This window comes from Netta rufina, assembly GCF_964035555.1.
Source record: "Netta rufina genome assembly, chromosome: 1".
NCBI classification, from domain to species: domain Eukaryota; kingdom Metazoa; phylum Chordata; class Aves; order Anseriformes; family Anatidae; genus Netta; species Netta rufina.
In genome coordinates, this window is record NC_140123.1 from 141,001,119 (window position 1) to 141,019,692 (window position 18,574).

The 18,574-nt window shown below is 39.2% G+C and overlaps 1 protein-coding gene across 1 annotated transcript in view; it reads right to left on the reverse strand.

The window, feature by feature from the left end:
• The window catches only part of CALD1 (caldesmon 1), a 92,566-nt gene that overhangs the window by 8,457 nt on the left and 65,535 nt on the right, over window positions 1–18,574 (reverse strand). The window contains exons 5-8 of the mRNA XM_084303226.1: window positions 17,938–18,125; window positions 13,416–13,564; window positions 8,455–8,680; window positions 6,459–6,599 (exon numbers count right to left, since the gene is read on the reverse strand). Coding sequence (XP_084159352.1) covers window positions 6,459–6,599; window positions 8,455–8,680; window positions 13,416–13,564; window positions 17,938–18,125 — 704 coding nt within the window. The remainder of the gene's footprint in view (window positions 1–6,458; window positions 6,600–8,454; window positions 8,681–13,415; window positions 13,565–17,937; window positions 18,126–18,574) is intronic.

An 18,574-nucleotide genomic window follows, 5' to 3' on the forward strand; every position in this document is an offset into this window, starting at 1 on the left:
AATCAGCAATACAGAAAGGAGAAAAATGGAATAATTTTATCTTATTAAAGAGGTTGATAGTCACAAAATCGCTGTCAAATTCCCCTCATCTCCCACACAAAAGCAAGTATATGCCTCTTGAGGGAGACAGCAAATTTACTACTGTTTTTTCTGAGCTGAGATATCAGACTAGGCCAAGTTTGGAGCTCAGCTATGTACCCTTCCTCATGCATGCTTTTTCAAGACACCAACAATTTCATTTGAGCTCCAAAAAAAAAAATCAGACTGTACTCTGCTGATGTTCAGCAGGGTCATCGTTGAGCCAATATCTACTAGCTGTTATTATAAAAAGTGGTATCTTACATTTCATCACTATTTTCTGCTCTGCATATAGGAAAATACTGTAATGCTTCCAGGGGAAAAGAATCATGAAGGTAAAAAGAATCATGAACATATCACAAGACTTATGCAAAATCTCTTGAAAATTTGGGGAAAAAAAAAAAAAAAAGACTACATCCCTGAATAAATTTTTAAAGCATTTCATGATAGGGGAGTATTCTGTGTCAGGAATACTCTAAACAATCAACTTCCTAACGTGTCTTCCACATTACGTTGTTCCATTTCTTGTCTCAGGCTCTGTAGTGTCACATAAGTGTTAAAAATACAGAAGCAGCTCCAGGGTACAGAAATGACTATTAATCAGCCTGGCTGGATTCCTGGGGATTCCCCAGTCTCAGTATGGGTTGCCCATTTTCAAGTCCCTTTAATAGTGACTGCTGCAGCGTTCATGCCTTCAAGCTAAGGCAATGACAGCTATTCCTTTAAATGGTCCTCTTTTGTGCCCTTTAGCATTAAAGTTGTATTAGAATTTTAAATTGCACACCAACCCCATCAAAGGGCAAGTATGTTTGTTTTATTTCTCCAGACCATATGAGCAAAAACTCAGGCAGTTCACTTCAGTGCAGAATTTGCCAAATAAGACAACTGGAGGATCTCCAGTTAGTGTCACATCGAGTTTAAAAGAACCTCTAAAGCTCTAACAAATATATACAATTTACAGAGCAATTTACATTAACAGTTTTAGTTGCCAATAAAAGATTTAAATGAAGTCCTAAGTAGAAAGATGGGCTTTGCTTGGATATGTACCAACTGTTTCAATTCACTCTCACAAGATGGCAGCAATACACCAGGCAGGAACCTAACAACACAGCAGCAGAGTGCATATCTAGGGCTCTCTCTTCCTTTTCCATCCTCAACAGTTTACACGGTAGTTTTGCCATAAAGAAATATACTCAGCGTTGCCACAAAACAAGCAAGTTATTTGATTAAAAGTGACTAAACAAATTTACGATGCTAACGCAAAACACATCACCTCTCCTCAACTACAGTATAGTTCTATATATAGAAGAGTTTCCCACAGCACTGATTTCTGGACGGTAACCAGCAGTTCTCAGAAAGATGCATTATATCAACAAGAGCTGTTGGTTTCTCCTGTTCTCTGTTTGGAGGGGCAATTCCCCCAACTATATCAGTGAAACCCTGGCTGGCAGTGAGGACAAACAATAAGGAACATCCCAAAGAGCCAGGGCTCAAGGCAACTATGCTATAACTCACTTAACAGCATCTTCTAGTTCAGATTAACACAGGTTCCACTTGAACTCATACAAAAGGGACACATCTTAAAACCTGTTTAAAAGAAGCTAACCCCTAGACTCCATAGCCTTCCTATATTCAGAAAGGAGAGGCATTTCTATACAGCACAAAAACCCAGCTGGCATAGGCACTGGGGGACAGGCCAGGGAAAAAGGGGATATGAGTTCTTGGGGCTGAAGTAAAAGGATGCGGAGTTATTCCTTACCCTCTGGAAACAGCAATGCTCTGAGCAATTGCTGTGGTGTCAGGAATAAGCTGGGGATTGTTCAGAATAGGAGGGTGGGGAAACAAACCAGAAAGTAAGTTAAACAGGAGAGCAATTAGGAAGCAGCCCTCAGAGCTGAACATGGTCTTCTTCCCAAGGAAGAACGTGCCTCAGGGGGATGGATAACACATTTTCCACACATATAAGGATTTGTTTTATAGAGCATCTGCCTCAAAACTGTGCACACAGCAAATAGAACACATTGCATACAATTAGAGCAAACACACCTGCACACACAAATGTATTCAACATATAGGTCAAATACATTTAAACTGCACAGCAACATTTAAAGATTATTTATTTATCCACTGCACTCCACACAAAGTCCATGCAAATAGTTTAAAATGTTTGGCACATACAGTAAACAATATTACAAAATAGATCTGTAAGACAAACAGAGAAAGCAAGGTGGTTATCAGAAAAAAACAAGGTTATTTCCTCAACTAGAAATCAAGAAATAAAAAGAACTTATTTTGCTATATTCTCTTTAACAGAATCTTGTAAAATAGCTTGGGATTATATTTTGTCAGCATGGCATACTTTCCAAAGCCTCTGACATAAAACACACATGTACCCCATCGAGTCAATCTGCCAGTGGCTAATGAAACTATGAACAGAGAGAAAAAACATAGGATTCCAGGCTTTACCTCTCCCACGTAACCTTAGTTGCTTGTAAGTTAAGCATTTAGTCCAAACTGCTCATTTTAATTCCCTCCACAGTCAGTGGAGAGACAGAGGAGCTCACCTCACTCTAGGGAGCGTGGGCTTGCTTGTCCATCAAGGCTGACTCGCTCTCTCCTCACTCTCTCAGCTACTGAAGAAGTTACACTGCACAACAAAATCCTGAGATGGACACCTGTCCTGCTTGTAACATTAGATGAAATGAAACCCTCCTCCTCCTGCCTCAGAGAGCTGGCTCCTGCCTACAGGAGTTAAAGCTGATAACTCTGCATCAGCTCAACAAGAACACACAGCCTTTTAACTGCATCCCTTCAAGGCAGCAACATGCACCAGGGTCTCTGTTGCACATACTGCTGAGAGGTACTCTGCCTGATTCATGGCAGTAGCCACCAGTGGACACAAATAAAAAGCAAGCAGAGTTTCAGAGCTAATCACAGCCTTACTCGATAGGGATAGCACACAAGGAGTAAAATAAGCAAGATGCTACACAAAAATATGTGTGTGTATATATATATATACATTTATCCATATGCAATATTATATAGACATGTTTGGTTTGCTGATTGTGCAAAAAAAAAATGGTTGCTTATTAAAAATCCAGTTAAAGTGTAGGAGTCATAAATGCACTTCCTTCCATCTGTACATCCTCCAAGAACAGAAACTGAATGAAAGGAATGAGTTAATACACAGTTAAAGTCAATGACTTGGAAAACAAGCACCATTTAAATATTTCCAGTAACATTTGTTTCATGCATAGTTTTTAAATGATTCTTAGGAATTTTAAATTGTGTATTAGATATTAACAACAAAAAGTGCCTTAAACTGATGTAGTGAAAATTATTTTCAGAAAAACGGGGCCAAGGGAGACAGGGAAGAGGAAATATGTATAAAGACAGAAATCCCTTTATTATAATTTCACCTCATGCCTGACAGGTGGAAGAACCTGGTGAAAATCCATTCTGAGTGGTAGTGCCTGGGAGTAAAGTGGCTTCTCCTGAGCCTCCCACGCTCTTTTGCTTCATTAAGTAAGCACAGTTAGGCTTTTTCCTGTTGTCAGCAGCATCTGTGCAGAGCAGGCCATTTTATGCCAGTTTACCTGGCAGACTAGGGTGCTGCTACAGCAGCAAAAAGGGGGAAAAACAAGCATTAACAATCCTGTCCTTACTCCTTTGTTTTCCATCTGCCACAAGAGCAGCTCATCTCCTAGAAAGCACTGATTGCGTGTGGTCTAATTCTTTCCAGTCAGTGCTCCAGTTCTCCAGTATTAAGCAATACTGAGATAGGAAAAGATAGGTCTTCAAGGAAAAAGTACAAATAAAAATCTCAAGCCCTGAAAAGTCCTGCTTCAGTCTTAGCTGTCAGCATCACCTTGTGGGGAGCGCTGGTTGCCACATCAGCCTATGTTTCCCTGGAGATATCTGCAGCAAAAGCAGGAGATAACCTGCCCCTGGCCACCTGCTGTTGCTTTCTCCCTTCAGTACCTAACTGCTTTTGCATTTCTGTAGTGGGGGAGCTCACCCCCACCAGCAGAGGAGAATCGGTACCAAAATACCCTGTTTACTCCTGATTAAATTTAGGAGCAGTTGCTCAAGATGTCATGATCACTCCTTCCCAAAAAAACATGAGTAATGAAACTGTCTAAAAGGCAAAATCAATAAAGACTGGGCAGAAAATCTCATTCTTTCACTGTAGTACCATTTTTGTGAACTAAACTAGGGAGAGCAAGAGGTAGAATGGGATGGGAGAGCATGCTTTGCCAGACTGATTTAGGAGAAGACAATGTGCACATGCATCATATGGTCTTTCAATACTGTGACTCCTTTTTTCATCATCAGTTCCAACTCTCCACTGACAATGGAGTATTTATATTTCTCACATGATTCATGACATATCTAATTAGATAATACATTCATCAAGGAACAAAATATGTGCCAGATGCTTTACCAGTCAAAAGATAACTTGGTCACTGTATGATAGCCTAATGAGAGAAATGTATACCAAACAGGCTAGGCCAAAATGAGAATTCTGTCCAAACAGAAGGTGACAATAGATACCGTCTTCTAAATGCTCAAAGTTGGTGTCAGTTTTTTAAAACTAGATTATTGCCTTCTCAGCTACTGACCACAGAAGGCCAAGAAACTTTTTAGGGCGTGAAGATTTGACAGCATTATATGTATGCTCTAGCTGCCCACAGACACCAGACCGAAATATCTACAGTATCACCAATTTCTCAAAGAGACTGAGAGAAAAGGGAAAAAATATGTACAGAGTTGCATAGATTAGTTTTTGTAACAAAAAAAACTTCTACTTAACAAGTCATAAAACCAGCAGCAATTATCATCATAAAAAAATCAGACCTCAAATGTTTAACATTTGGAAAATTCCAGCTTTCCTCTAAAAATACACTTAGTAGCATCAGTCCAAAACCTCTCTGAAACCTATTAACCTCCTGCCAAATCCACTGTTTTGTCCCACTCTCCCCAAAATTATGATCTATATCTTGCTATTATGCATACTCAAGTATAATTTCCTTTCTTATGAGTCATCTGTGAACTAAAGCTCCAAGTGTATGTCATAAAAGGCATCTCAACAGACAGAAGGAAGAAAAAGAAGCCCTCTCAGGAGGACTAGGAAGAAGCTGTACAATTACACTATCCATTCTTGACATAATGTTTTGCAACCAAAAAAACCAGGTTTATCTAACAGGTGGAAGTTGGGAAGCAACTTGGCAATCTTTGTTTACAGCTGTATGTATTCTGTCCTCAAATTTCAGGTTCAGATGTGCCTGAGGAGTCAAATCCAAGTCTAGCCAAAAGCATTTGGCCACTGTATTACCTGGAACAGGACCCAAAGCAGTATAGGGTTGAAGCTCAAAGAGCAAGCTGTATGAGCAGAAATGTCATTCTGACTAAATGCAGCTTGTCACCTATGACACACACTTCTTAATCCCATGGAGATATCCTTCATGACCCAACATAAACTCCTACCTGACAATGTCCTGACTGGTTCTTTTTCTTTCTAGTGCCCACTAAGTGGTATTTTTTGACAGACATTTTGGATTCTTACCTGACTAATGCCTCACAAGGAAAAAAGGAAAAGATGGGTGAATATGATTAACAGATCTGTAGTTTTAGCTTGAGTTGAGGAAGTGACTAGACTAAATATCAAAACAGAATTCCCAATAATTTCAGAGAGGCCAAGATTTCTTTTCCATGCCGAAAGGTCATTTGATTTATCTGACATCCGAAATAATATAGGCCTCAGAAGACCAGTTAGAAATTCCTGCAGCAAGAGAAGGTGTTTTGTTGTTGTTGTTGTTTTTAATATCATGTAAGAAAATAAAATCCATCCCAGTGTTTCTAGATGTTGTTTTGGAGGGTTTAGACATAAGCTAGAACTACCATATGGGACAATTTCAATTAATGATGATTAGGTTGAATATGCTTAAAGACAAAGTAATTTGGCAAGGAAGAAAGTAATTGTGGAAGAAGAGAGTGGCATTGTGAAAGAAGAGAATGTTCTATGTGTGATCTTTTCTGCTCCAGTTCACAAAGCAGTCCTATAATAAATTAACATTGAAAATCAGCACAGTAATGCAACTCTAAGTATCCTTCCTCTTGAAGGTAAAGAATCTTTTTGGACATTCTTGACCAACAACAGGTAACTGACATGACAGACCATTTTAAAAAGGGTGTCTAATGTTGAGTCATCCAAATGAATGAAGTCTTTCAGCTGAAGGCTTTAGGCAAAGGCCTATTTCAGAACATTGGCCCAGGTCTGATATTAAGTATTTATGCAATGCTTCAGTGTTTACCAATTGGTTTGAACTGCAGCTCCTATTACTTTTTCGGTACTATATAGAAGTTAGTGGGGAGGTTACCTTGAGAGATGAACCTTTAGGACTGAAGCATTTAAATGGTTTCTTTTCTTCAGATACACCATCTTCTGGCATCTTTTGACGTTTCTCAGCAGCTTCAGCCCTTCTCCTTTCAATTTCTTCCTTCATCCTCCTCTTTTCCTCCTAAACAAATAATAAAGGTTATTTCTTCTTTCAGAAACTACATCACCATTACAGGGCTTTGTAGTCCTGCAAAAATTTAGCACACTTTCTAAGAACAGGTATTTATGCTAGCCAGGGACTTATGCTAGTTCGGGGACTTGTATGAAAGCTTATATCAGAAAGACATTCTGATGTCAATTCATCGTATTATTAAATAAGTGAGGAAGACAGCTATTCCGTTACTTTAGTCTCTCCTCACAGGGAAGTCACCAGCCTTATTGTCATGTAGTGTTGCTTAAAGAGAGAATAAAGCTCATTTATAAAAATGCTTTTTCATTATGAACTGGATTTCAGAAGCCTAATATCATTTTTTGTAGTTGTACACACAATTAAAAACATTTTGGAAGAACAATTAGATGTGCTCTGAGTATTGATGCAAACAGGTTTACAAGAGAACCAGTCAATCAAACAGATTGCACAGACTCCAGTTTGTCTAAACAGGTGTAAGAAACATAAACTCCCATGGTCTCATTTCGTTTCCCAGATTCAGTTTCTCTGTACCCTCATGTGTCACCTTTGTATTGTACTTCTCTCCATCTGCTCTGACACATGTGCCAAGGTTAATACTTCACATGGAAAATTCAAAAGATGCCCCGAAAGTGAAGAGGAAGTGCTTATAATTTTCCCTCCAGAGACATAACTTGAGTTTTTACTTCATAAGCTACAGGTCAAACCAGAAGCCCTCCAAGTACAAGCACTGTGTGTGCTGGTTAGCAAGGTCTGTTATACAGCAAGACACCGGGCAATCTCAGCATCTATTGAATTGTACTATAAAGAGCATACCATATTAAAGCAATTGGCATTCATCTGCTAATGCTATTATTATTCTTCCACCATTTGTTTTCCAAACATGTGAGATTCCTAAATGATGCACCAGAGATTTGAAAATCTATTTATAGAGTCCCTTGGCAAAGGAAGCATAAGCGAACAGATGTACTTGGGTACTTGATATTTAAATAGACAAGAATATCTTCCTAATGAGATCTTGCCCATCATAACTATATATAACATCAGCATTCCAGCTCATCTACAGCAGACAAATTTTTGCCATGCACTTTGTAATTCAAGTTGTGCTACATCAAAAGGACTGCAAATAAACTAAGAAGTCTGTGGCTGTAACGCTGCCTCCAGAATCTTGCATACCCAACAAGATAAGAAAGTTACAACTGCTGTAGATGACATCCTGGCTCATGAAGACATTACTACAGCTTTGTCTTTTCTCAGAGAGAGACAAGAACTGCAGTTTTTCTTGGTGCCCTGCATGTTTTACCTCAGGTTCTCACAAGAATACCTCTGTGATGTGGTCATGTTTGATATCAAACATGGCATACTTGCAGTTACATCTGAAGGGTAAATGGGGCAATTTTAATGTTGGTAGCATATTTGAAATAACTGCAACAGACCATGTCCTGACACGTGACCATAAGAGCACATGATACAAATAGAGCTCCCAGACAGGGACACCTGAAGCAAATGTACAACCTGAAGCAAAGTCATGGCAGCAAATTCCCACACAGTACTCCAACAATATCACATCCAAGAAAGAGAAGCCCACTTTAGCCTGCAGGTTTGGGTTTAGTCTTGCCTTCCTTGTTGTACACTCCATCGTCACCTATGTGCAAGTCTCCTATGGCCTTCTTCTGCCCTTTTGTTAAATACAAACACATTCTCATCCAGCTCCAATGACCTCTTTGCCAAAAGGTGTCTGTATGGACACTGCTGTAAAGAGTTACCATCTAATCCATGGTTGATTGAAGCAAAGTAGTAACAATAAGGGATTAAAACCAGAGATCAATATGTCTTACTTTACACTTACCTCCTCTCTGGCCTTTCTCTCAATTTCTTCCTGCTTCTTCTTCTGCTCCTCTTCCTCCAGGATTTTCCGGCGCTCCTCCCGCCTTTTCTTCAGTTCATCCAGCTCCACAGCTGCCTCCTGCTGTTTCTCCTTCAGCTTCTCGAAGTCATCTAGCCGCTTTCCAGCCTCTACCTGGGACCCTGCCTTTGCTTCCTGGGCATTCGCAGTTCCCTTCAAGTTGGAGCGGCTGGGAAAGAAATGAAAGGCAAGTTAATGCACCACAGGTTTTCCCTTCCTAGCCAGAGCCATCCCCCTGCCCCACATTCACCAGCAATATGAGGATACTGCCTCACAAGATCTTTTGCTCCTTGTAAACTACACTGAACACAAAGCATTTTTGTTGGGAGCTAGGTAGGCTGGTATACTTGGAGGAACACCTCTCCTATCTGCTGCCAGTGAGGAAGCAGTCTCATGTACTTGTGAAGCAGGGACTGTACCACTCTATCTGAGAACGCAGGCCACCTCCAGTTTTATCACAACTCAGCTAATGAGCTTGAAATATTTAACATCTCATGTAACTTTAGCAAGACATATCTTATCAGTATCTCCATGGTATACAGTAAACCACTGAAGTTTCACATCTCTGCCTTGCAGTTTTTGTACAGAGGAAGCACTTACAAAAAGTATACTGTACTTTATGCAGAAAACAAAGCAATGGAAAACCATAACTAATTCCTTTCTGCTGGTTTTAAGTGAGACAAATTTACATATAAAAAATAATAATAATAAAATTAAAAAATAGAGTAAAGATACTCTCCTATATTCTGTGTTATAAAATATGCATAACCCTTTGCTTTCAAAGGCAAATATTTTATATAATCCCTTTAGAAAATGACAAGCATCTTTGGGAACAGAACCAGTTACTTCACTTGAGGAAGACAGAAGGAAATGAGAGTGGTGAGATTCCTACGGTTTCAACAGTTTTAAAAACTGTTAGGTCCCTACCTAATCTAAAGCACCTATCACTTGGACTCAGCAAGCTTGTACGAATAGAAAGGTTCATCTTTGCTGAAAGTTTCCAGGGAAGGTATGACTTTAATTAAGGAACTGGCAATAATTTATTAATGACGACCCCTTCCACAGAAGAAAAACAAGTTTTCCAGTCAGCTCTAATACGACAGACAGACAGAAAGAATACAAGGAAAAAAAAAAAAGTATTTGTATAGGCGAAGTGCATACTTTCAACAGAGTCAGATAGTATCACCTAGTTAAACAGTTACCACAACAGTGTTTAGTCAAATGTCTGCTCCCTGAGCATGTTTAGTATTACCGCTGACAAGGAGATAGGTAACACAGAGGTATCAGTGTGCTATTGACAAGGGACAGAAAAGGAATGTACTTACTGATTTTTTAAAGAACTTTCTGCTCTGTTCTGTTGACATTTAGAAAAGCTGGATATTAATGACTTCATTAACTGAGCCAGAGTGTTGCAGAATTTAATGTCATGAGACAGTATAAATCAAGTGTTCCAACAAAAATAGTAACTGTTAGCGATGATGAGATTAGAGATGACAACATGAATAACAAATATGATATAAATTTGCAGTCTGGTGAATAACACCCAGTCCTGTAAATGCACTCTTCATTCAGATGGATCCTTCATCTACATAAGGTTAACCATATAGAACAGGTTGTCGGATCGGAGCTGAATTATCTGTAGTTTCAATATTGCAATAGGATCTGCTAACACAGATTACTCTGCCCCCACATGGTTTTACTGACTGGGATGAAACTCAGCTGCAGCAGGGTAGAATGCATGGTTTTTGAATTGTATTATTAAAAAACAATGCCAGCATAACCAAACTGACCCTGGGATGTGAATCTCACCTGTTGGAATTTATCTGTGAAAGTTCAACACCAAAGTAGTAAGACCTGACATTTATTTTGCAATGTGTTTATTTGGTTTTAGGAAGTCTTTTCTATATATAACATCAAAAATTAATGGGAAAAAAAACAAAAACAAAACCAAAAAAACTCCCAGATATCTGTGAATTTATGTATCCCTAAGACACTTTCACACTTGATTTTCTAATCTAGAGTTTTAGGTACATAGCACAGATTTCCCTAACATCACCTGACCACAATTCTCTTTTTTTTTTTTTTTTTTTTTTTTTTCCTCTAGGTCCTATTCCTGAACGTGTTTTTGCAGTGCAATTACTTAACCCAGGAAAGTAGAACCAGAAGGTTACCTTCCACCATAAGAGTCATGTTGTTGTGAGGGGTCACTGATAGGGGCTTGCATCAGATAGTGACACCTATTTAAAGAAAGGAACCCTTGTGCTTTTTTAATACAAAACATATATACAAATAACTAAAACATTGTGAGAAAACATTGGAAGCTTTATTTGAAATTTCACTTAGACTATTCAAAAACAAAGCAAGGATCGAAACTTGAGGTTTGAGGTAAACTTTTGGGTGTTCACCCTGAAATACCTCTGATTTAGTTCACAGAGGTCACAAGAATCCAGAACAACCCATGAACCCCATAGGGCACCAAGTATTTCTAAAGATCCAATTCATTTATCCTGTGCAGCCCTCAAGAAATCTTTTTTTTAAGGCTTTCCTGCTTCATTGCAGGCTTGCAACCTCTGTAACAAACATCCCAGGAAACTAATTTATTAATTATTTATTTGTTTGTTTGTTTATTTATTGCTCTTGCCCTCTAAACTCAGTGTTGTCAGCCCAGCCAGATCTACAAAATGGTGAAAGAGGTCACCTTTGATAGGTATAATGATATCACTGGCAAGGGCAAATGCTCAGCACTCAAAATTAAGAGAGCTAAGAACATACCAGTTACTCCGATTCTCTTAATAAATAACTGCTCTGTTTTATATCAGTATATGAGAAAGGTTAGTCCTTACTGACTTCAGTGCAGATGGCCTCAAAGAAATCAACAACTACTCTCAACCTTCAACTCATAAAAGCCAAAAGTAGAATCTAGTCTTAATTTTATTTTTTTTCTTTGGAGACCTCAGGTGACTGTTTTGTCCTTCTTACAGTGAAGATCATTTAAGTTTCTAGCTCATTTTATTCTCATGCAGCACACAGGACTTTCCCTACTGGCTCCGCATAATCTGAAATAGGAAACAATAAGCTGGCAGTAATTCTCTGTATTTTCCTCCAGCTCCCAAAATCCTCTGTTTTCAACAGATTCTGGGAATCTCCATTCCCTATTGTCAAGATTGAGAAATTAGCACTGAGATGCTGGGTGGAGGAATAGTTTCATAAGTACCTCTTTGGTGCTAAGAAATGAAATTGGTTGCCAGCTTTCAGACAAGGAGGAAAAGGGAAGTAGTGATTTGTGGGAGCCAAAAATGTCAGAACAATGTGAAAAACGTGTTACTTCATATTTAGGACTTTTCCAGTCCTGCATAAGAATGGGGAGAAAGGTAGGTGGGAGGGGAAATGGGAAAGAGAAGCTGTAAAATATATGTATTTTTTTTTCAGTAATTTTCTGGCTGACATGGACAAACAAGACGCAGATAAGATTTTTCTTTAGCCTTCACTACCCTATTTTATTCTCAATCCTCACCATTGAGAGTTAGCCAAGTTACATGCTTCCTAATGAGTATCTGATGTGTTCATGTAAAAACAAGAAGACAGTTCCAAAGAAAGCCTTAGGTTAGACACCCTTCTTCACACATTTGGGAAAGAGTGGAAAAAAAACAGGAGAAGAAAAAATGAGTGGAAATACAGATCTACATGTTGCCACTAAGTCCTGTCTCCCACAGGAAGTGAACCAAATGAAAACACAACAAAAATATTTTTAGAAAACCGTTCTCGTGTTATTGATGATGTGACCCAAGTCATGATGCAGGACAGTTCTAAGCAAGGCCCATTTCCTGCTATCCCATCTCCATGCTGCCTGACTCCCTCTGTCTTTTGGCCTTAGGTCAGGGTGTCTCCAGGGCCTTATGAACTGCATTTTATTTTGAGAAAGTTTGGTTTTCCCGGAAGAATCACAAGGGGAATGCTGAGATATAACAGCAAAACCCATCTGACCTACATGGATTTCTAAGCATGCCTGGAGTGTTTAACCTTTTCTTTGCCTGTGCCAATGTAAAAGAGAAAGAGATGTGCAGAAGGCAAAAAAAAAAAAAATAAAAAAAATTTCTAACCAATTCATGTTTCTCTGCTAGAAGGAAGAATTTGTGCTCTGTTTCATTTATTCCCTTCCTTTTAGCAGGCAGAATCCCTTTTTAATAAACTTCCTTAGCAATTTGTTACTTTCAATGAATTTCCCAATACAGCCACAAGGCCAGTATTTCCTTCAAAATAAAAAAAAAAATATATATAACAATGCAACTTTTAAAAAGACATATATATATATATATATATAGGCTAGGAGAGGTTTTCATCTAACTGAAAACTCACTTTTGTAGATAAGTCACTAATTTGAAGGTTTGCCTTGAAATCAAGAGAGAAGTTCTATCAAGAGTTACCAATTGAATTGTGCTTCGTACTGATATGCAGTCTGATTAAAAGCAGATGTATAATTGGAAAATGAGTTATTTAAGGTTGAGATCTGATTAAAAATATTAGAGACTACAAAATCTGGAAAAATCTGGTCATTACTGGCCTCTGTGCAGATATTAGAATGAAATTCTAATTGAAAGTCCCTCAAGGAAGGAAAATTCCAGCAGAGAAATATAGCTGCTCATCTCTACTGAGGGCACAAGGTACTATTTATATCTGCTTTCTGTACCTTGTTTTGTCACTGTAACAAAGGGATGGCAGTCCATTAGAAAACAGGCCAACAACCTTAATTCAAACCTAACCACCCAGTGAACACCAGAGCTTCCACTCATGATGCCAGTGTAAGTCTTCTTCACAGCTGCCACAAGGCCATTAAAGAGAAACCCCTGAGAAGGCCCCCTGCTTTGTTCTAGCATAAACAAGCCCCATGCTCACTTGGAACTTACCCAAAAGCATTCTCAGTAGATTTAAGTTTGGGGGAAGTGAGTTCACGTTCTCCATTCTGTACTTTTTGTTCAGGAACTCCCTTTTTACGATCCCAGACACTTTTCATTTCCTCCTTGGGTGCTTTTTCTTTATCCTTGTCATCTTTTACCTGCTCAGGAGATACCGTAAATCATAGGGGGGGAGGGAGAGAAGTCACAGTGAGTCATTATAAATAACAGTCAAGGAACACAAATTTCTTGGTATTAACCAAGTGATTTACTAATCTTAGCGATTAACTAAGTAACTGTCTTCACAATGCATATGTGCTTTACGGAAGAAGTAGTCTGCAAAGCTCAAAAATGTGATCATCCATCACCCTGTCTGCCTGACCTGAATTCAAGATGAAAACATCTAAAATCATCAGTCTTCTGTGAAAGTTTGTTGCAGCTGTGGGACTTTGCTACCACATCACTTCTCTCTACAATTGCACCTTCCTCAGGCATCCCAATCCTCCTCCCTTCCACTGCAGCCTATGACAAACCTGGGCTGCAAGCCCTCTGGGAATAGGACTGTTGTTACATTCTTGGTACAAGGTTTAGAGCATTGAAGCAACAGAATAGTTTGTAACCTTCATCAATTGCCAACTTTGCTGGATAAGGTAAGTTCATGCTATTTGGATATATGCAGATCATTCTGCAGCACAGCACTAAGAAAATGAATTGGACTAGCAGCCTAAATAAACTTTCAACAGCAGCAGAGGAAAACAAAAATCCCCCCAATTTTTTATTTTTTTTTTCCCAACTGTACCATATTGGATGAAGTGGGCAAGCAAGAAAATCATAATAATAATAATCTTCTGTTACTTGAAAGCTTGTCACCATCCCATTTGCTATATTAAGTAAAATAAAATAATTTCCATAACCATAACAGTCCTGTCTGCAACACAGCAGCTTTGAGCAGCTTTTGAGTTCCAAACTGCACCTAGAGATAAAAGCAGGCAATGCGGAGGTGACACACACCACAAGTCAGTGCTGGGTGGTCATACTACTTAAGTAAGTTTGACACCAGGGAGTGATGCTGGACACAAGGCACAGAGATGCTTGCTCTATCCCAAGAGCAGGCAGCAGCAGCGCAGACATTCCCCATGTGCTCCTGCCAATGGGCTCTAGCTACGACCTGGCAGCCCTGCCCTGATGGACAAGAGGGGAGTTCAGTTTCCATGGTCGTGCATTCTTTGGCTGTGATGCCGTGACTACTAGCAAACAAGGCCATTATTGCTAGCTGCCTCAAGGAATGTCTTTCTGTTTTCTAGGAGCTGTGCTGAGACAACCAGTGCTATTCATTGAGTCTAATGAATACCGCCGGACAGTAATGTCTTTTGGGCGCTCCCAAATCTGGGCAAGATTCTAGCCAGTGACATGTTAATAAATAAATAAATAAATAAATCTCTGTTGTCTGTTGGCAATCTCTTAAACCTTCAGTCCCAGACAGGGTGATATGGAGACCCACGATGTTGATTGTTGCAAGATTTCAAATGCCAGGATGTCTGTGTTGGGATTTTGAGAGCATAGGATTTCCTTTGCTGAGATTTTCATCAAGACCTTTCTAAGTCTCATTAAAAAGCCAATCTTCCAGCTGCCTGATGTATTGAAGTCCACTGGGGAAGGTCATATCTCTTACATCTTAATTGAAATTGCTGAGAAAACTAATATTAAAACAATATAGTTTAAAAATTAATAGGTTAAGAAACATCATTTCAGAAGGCAGTAGGATTTATGGTAATATGTGTGCATTTGAGAAAATCATTACTGCAGTTTGGCTTCTTTATTCAAAAAGATAATAAAACAAGATATAACACAAACATTTCACAGCTTTCATGTCCAATACTTTTCCTACTAATTTTAATGCCAAAACTGTGACTGATTAGCAAAGAAATTGAATCCATTATGTCCCATTCCAGAGGAAGGCAACAGGAAAATTATTTTCTCTTGTATCAGTGCTTCCCTGAATTACAGATGAGTTCAGCTCCCACTGAATTTAGTGAAAAGGACTACTCTGATTACAGATGGAGTGGATGGGTGGCATTACATGAACTGAACACAGTTTGCACTGTCTCTCAAATCTTGACCCTCAAGGAAAAAAAAACCTGGCCAAAAGCACGTTTAGCTAATTTTCAACATAATTTATTTATACTTTAATCTTTCTCCATGCTACTTCTTTCCTGGTAGGCTTATATATTTATACATGAGAATCAAGTTTTTTAAATCTAGGACTTGAACACTCAGAAAACACTGAATCAGTTACTGAGGTTGGGGCCATTTGGCAAATTTTATTCCTTGCTTGGGCTCAGTTTCTTGGTGACTTAAAAGCTGTGGGCATCTGGGTCTAGGGCATCCATTTAGAGCCAACGACTATACCCAAATACCATGAGAAAAGCAACCATTGCGGTACGTCTAGCCAAACTGGAAGCAGGAAATACCAGAAGTCTCACATCATGAGAAAGCTTGTTCTTATGAACTTTTCAGGCCAGTTTTGAGAACCCAAAATTGTGGGGCAGTTCAGAGAAGGAGACAGATTTTGTTTGCTAATTTGATCGAAACCTGAGCTTTGAGGACCAGATTTTGGTCACATTAAGAAAGGATATGTACTTGTGTTGCACAATTGCGGAAGCAAATCTGGTTAAGTATTCCTTCAGCATCTTGTTCACTACTAAGAGGATAATGCTATCCTCTTAACTCCATATACGTGTCTAAAATAGCCTCACTGAATTTATATATTCTTGCACGGGGGGAAGAAGTGGAGATAGGAGCCTGACCTTGACTTTGTTTGGAGTCTGAGACTGTCATTTTTAATTCAAGAGCCAAGAAGCAACAACCGAGGTTTTCAAACCTGAGCAGAACATGTTGAATGTTCAGCTTGATACACGTGTAAAAGTTTAACCTTTCAGTGGATGCATATTCAGCATTGCACCAAAAGTGGTACTCTCTCAAACTGTCTCACCTTGATCATCCAAAAGGTACTAAAATCACAAGTTACTTTCAAAAGTCTTGCCAGTTTCCTGGAAGAATCCAGCCTTGTAGGCATGGCTGAAAAGGATGACAGAAGCACCACTGAGTGCTGATCGAGCTCCACACGAACTTAAGCAGGATGACTGTGTCTCAAGCACTCCTCACTCCAAATCAATATTTGCGGTCAAACATTTACAGCCCACTTTTTACATTTACTTGGAATATTCAATGATTGTGTGCAACAGTGAATATTACAAGCTGATTCCATCATATGAACAGCTTTAATATAATCCATCCCTTATTTTCTGCACAGTTCCTTCCTCTGGTTTCACAATCAGGGTAATCAGGTACAGTGACTATTTCATTTTTTTTAAGCATTATTTTGACGTATCTCCTAGGCTTCATTTAACTCTTTCCCTTTCTAGACTGTTATTTTAGTATTGGCAGTCTCGTCTCCCTGTTCATTTTGAAACCAATCTTTTAACCATCTTCATCACTTTATTTGCTTTTTCCTGTACCTTACTAAAAATATGCACAGTCAACTCAGGTAACTGGACAGAAAACCTTGTTACATGATTTGCCCTCACCTCTCTCTGAGGGTAAGCTAAGCTTCTGCAGCATGTTCTGAATTAATCAAGCTGCCTTCCTACAACTAAGGACACTGGACCAGACACTGTGTAGCCCTCAGCACCTCAAGGCAGCTGCACTGGCAACAAGCTGCCTGTTACTAAATCTCTGTGCTGTGGCTCCCTTTAAGCCACGTGGAGCTGGCTGAACCTAAACGGGTGCAAACCTGCAAGAAGATGACTAGTCCCAAGGTCTGGCCAGGATCAGGGGCCATTTTGATACCTGCTACATTGACCCAAAAGCTCAGGTGCTGCATAAAATGGAACTTGGCTCCCTGATTGCCAGCTGTAACCTGAAGAGTAAATGGTTCCCAAATCTTATTTACTTACCATACAGTAAAACATCATGGCACCAGCTCCTGTGTTTACAGTGGAAATGCAATGCAGTAAATTTTGTAGAATTTCTCTTTAAAACAAAAGAAGAATCTTGGGTATGCACAGTTTATATCATGGGACATTGCAGTTTGGGGGAAAATCATTAGTTGAGGCATTCAGGTGGCCAAAGGGCCTAGATTATTGTTATTATTATGGTAAGAGTAGGTCTCAGTCATAGGGGAAACGTTCACAGTAAATGGGAGGAAACCAGGGAAGGATGATTAGTTGAAAAATTCATCCCTAAGGTGCAAACCATCCTTGTATTATTGCCTGACCTGAGTTTAACTGAAGTATTTGTTCTAAGACAAACAGGTCTTGGTTGTAAGGCCCTAAAAGAACAAAACACTTAAGCATATACTTAATGTTAAGCACCATAAGTAGCTTCATCCCCTATTTATTTCAGCAGGATTACCCATGTTCTTGAAGTAAGGCACATTTAAGTACTTTGTTGAACAAACAACTTTCAGTTATAGGTTCCTTATTTATTTTCTTAAGTTTCCCTACAACATCTAAATCAGTGGTTTATAAGTTACCTGATCTTTTTTGAAGGCAGGTTGAAGCTTCTCTGGTAACTTTTCCTTTTTAGCTTCCACTTTAGCCTCTTTGTCTTCCTCCTTTGTTTGTAGGTTTTTAATATTTTTTGTAAGTAAGATATGAAAACACCATTCTGTGAGCATCTGCTTGCAGTTTTGTTTCTCCACACTGTGTTCATGTACCAAACCTGCGTGCAGCCACGTCTTTCATATGTTGCTGTGCCCACATCTCCAAGTGCAGCTGTGCTCCCTCTACCCTCTCCAAATCCTTCCATTCCCCCATCTGGGCTTTCTCCCTTGTGCAGCATCATGCTCACATGTCCCAGCACAGAACCCCTTATTGTGATTGCATTTAACACACGTGGTTCCTCACACAGTTTACCAGGTGCTCATAATATTTTGTGTCAACTTGTGTTTGCCTCAATTTCATGTGTTACTGCAGCAGGCCAGCTTACAGCAGCTGAGAAAAAAAGGCAGCAAAAAAAAATAAAAATGCAGAGCTCTGAACATGCAAGGTGTGCTCTGAACAATGGAGTGAGGACAGGCATGTCGTGCACTTCATTATTGATAAGCAGAAACAAGGAATTTTAGTTTAAAAAACAGACAGCATGGGTATTAGTTGTTTAAATGCAGGAAC